The sequence below is a fragment of the Atta colombica genome, unplaced genomic scaffold, assembly GCF_001594045.1.
Source record: "Atta colombica isolate Treedump-2 unplaced genomic scaffold, Acol1.0 scaffold126, whole genome shotgun sequence".
Taxonomy (NCBI): Eukaryota; Metazoa; Arthropoda; class Insecta; order Hymenoptera; family Formicidae; genus Atta; species Atta colombica.
Window position 1 is genome coordinate 5,574,142 of NW_017259213.1, and position 1,637 is coordinate 5,575,778.

At 25.8% G+C, this 1,637-nt stretch overlaps 1 protein-coding gene across 1 annotated transcript in view; it reads right to left on the reverse strand.

Moving 5' to 3' along the window:
- Nucleotides 1-1,637, reverse strand: part of LOC108694943 — a 14,156-nt gene that overhangs the window by 1,030 nt on the left and 11,489 nt on the right. The window contains exons 8-9 of the mRNA XM_018204635.1: nucleotides 808-907; nucleotides 527-652 (exon numbers count right to left, since the gene is read on the reverse strand). Of these exons, the coding sequence (XP_018060124.1) occupies nucleotides 527-652; nucleotides 808-907 (226 nt within the window). The remainder of the gene's footprint in view (nucleotides 1-526; nucleotides 653-807; nucleotides 908-1,637) is intronic.

Consider the following 1,637-nt stretch of genomic DNA (forward strand, 5'->3'; position numbering starts at 1 on the left):
TATATATATATATTACATTTTTATTATGTTTTTATGTAATATAATGTATTCTTATATGTATTCTTATATGTATTCTTATATGTATACATATTTTTACATACGAACTATCCAGAAAGTAAATTCCGTTTTTAAATTTTACCGCCGCAATAGTGCGCGATGATGCGCATATGTGAATTTGTTGATTCGCTAGTAAGGGATTGACACGATTTTCAATTATTGATTTGTATTTAGTATATACGTATTGTAGTTTGTAGTTTGCCGTTTCTTAAATGCGAGGAATATTAATACGGCTGAATTTTATCTTCAAAGAAGCTGTTACTACATAGTTTGCCTCACAGACAACAATTTTTCTATGAAAAAGGGATACAATGTTTGATCTATATAGAAAAATAGTGTAAGATGTGCACTTTTAAAAATAATAAAAGTTTTCTGTAAATATTATTAATAAGCCACCGGAACTTACTTTTTGGATAACTCTCATATATACATTTTTTAATTTATGTATCTGTATAAATGTATAACTTACTTGTCCTATTATAAGCTCTCCGGCACCACAATACAGAAATGTATGTGTCAATAAGATAAGAGCAGCAATTGCCATATAACATGCTTGTGCGACATTCGCATTATTTATATTTTGATTAGTAACTACCTGGATAATATATCTCGCTAATTAATAAAAAAAATGGTCATACGTTAGACATATAAATAATAACGTTAGACATAGATTCATGCAAATTATATAAATTAAAATCTGTAAGATTTTAATTAAAACGTTTTCAATATATTTGTTTCACCAAAACTTACACTAACAAGTAAAAATCCGCATAGGCAAAATACGATACCAAAATAAATTACCAATCCAAGCATCATTAACGAAAATGTTTTTTCAATGTTATCAGCAAATCTAGAAGTACAAAACAGAAAATTTAACGAAAATGTTAGTTTAAAGCTAATAAAAGTCTATATTTAAACATAGTTATACATTTAAAGATCAAACATAAATAATTTCGTGCGATTTAATATTGTTTATTAAATTTGTACTTAACCATTTACTAATTAAGAAATGAAGTTAAAAGTTTCTAAAAGTTACGATACTATCTGCAGATGTTACATAATTTAAGTTTATTTATTCCGATTATATTTTAACCTCTCTTCCTTCTTTAATGTACAATATTTGTGTATCTATATATCGTTGTATTTTTATTTGCCATTGAACAAAAGCATATTATAGTTTACATTATCCATCATCTATCCCAAAATCTTTGTCATTTTTTTTCTTTTATTTCAAGCGTGATACGAATTTCTTTGAGCACAGATTTAACTTTAGAAAAAAGAAAGAAATTACGAGTCTAAGGAAGAGTCTATTTTAGAGTAATCTATTTGATATTTCTTGGCCAAAAGTATACAACTTTTCTGCATCTATACATGATTATATTTTTATTTGTCATTGACCAAAAGTACGATGTAACTCATCATTTGTCAACAGCTGATTTAAGATTTCTATCATTTTCTTCTTTATTTTAATAATAGATATAAAACAAATCCCCTTAAAAAAAATTTAACTCTCGAAAAAAGAAAGAAGTTACACGGTATGTCTGACGAATATGGAAGAGTTATATATATAATATATAATA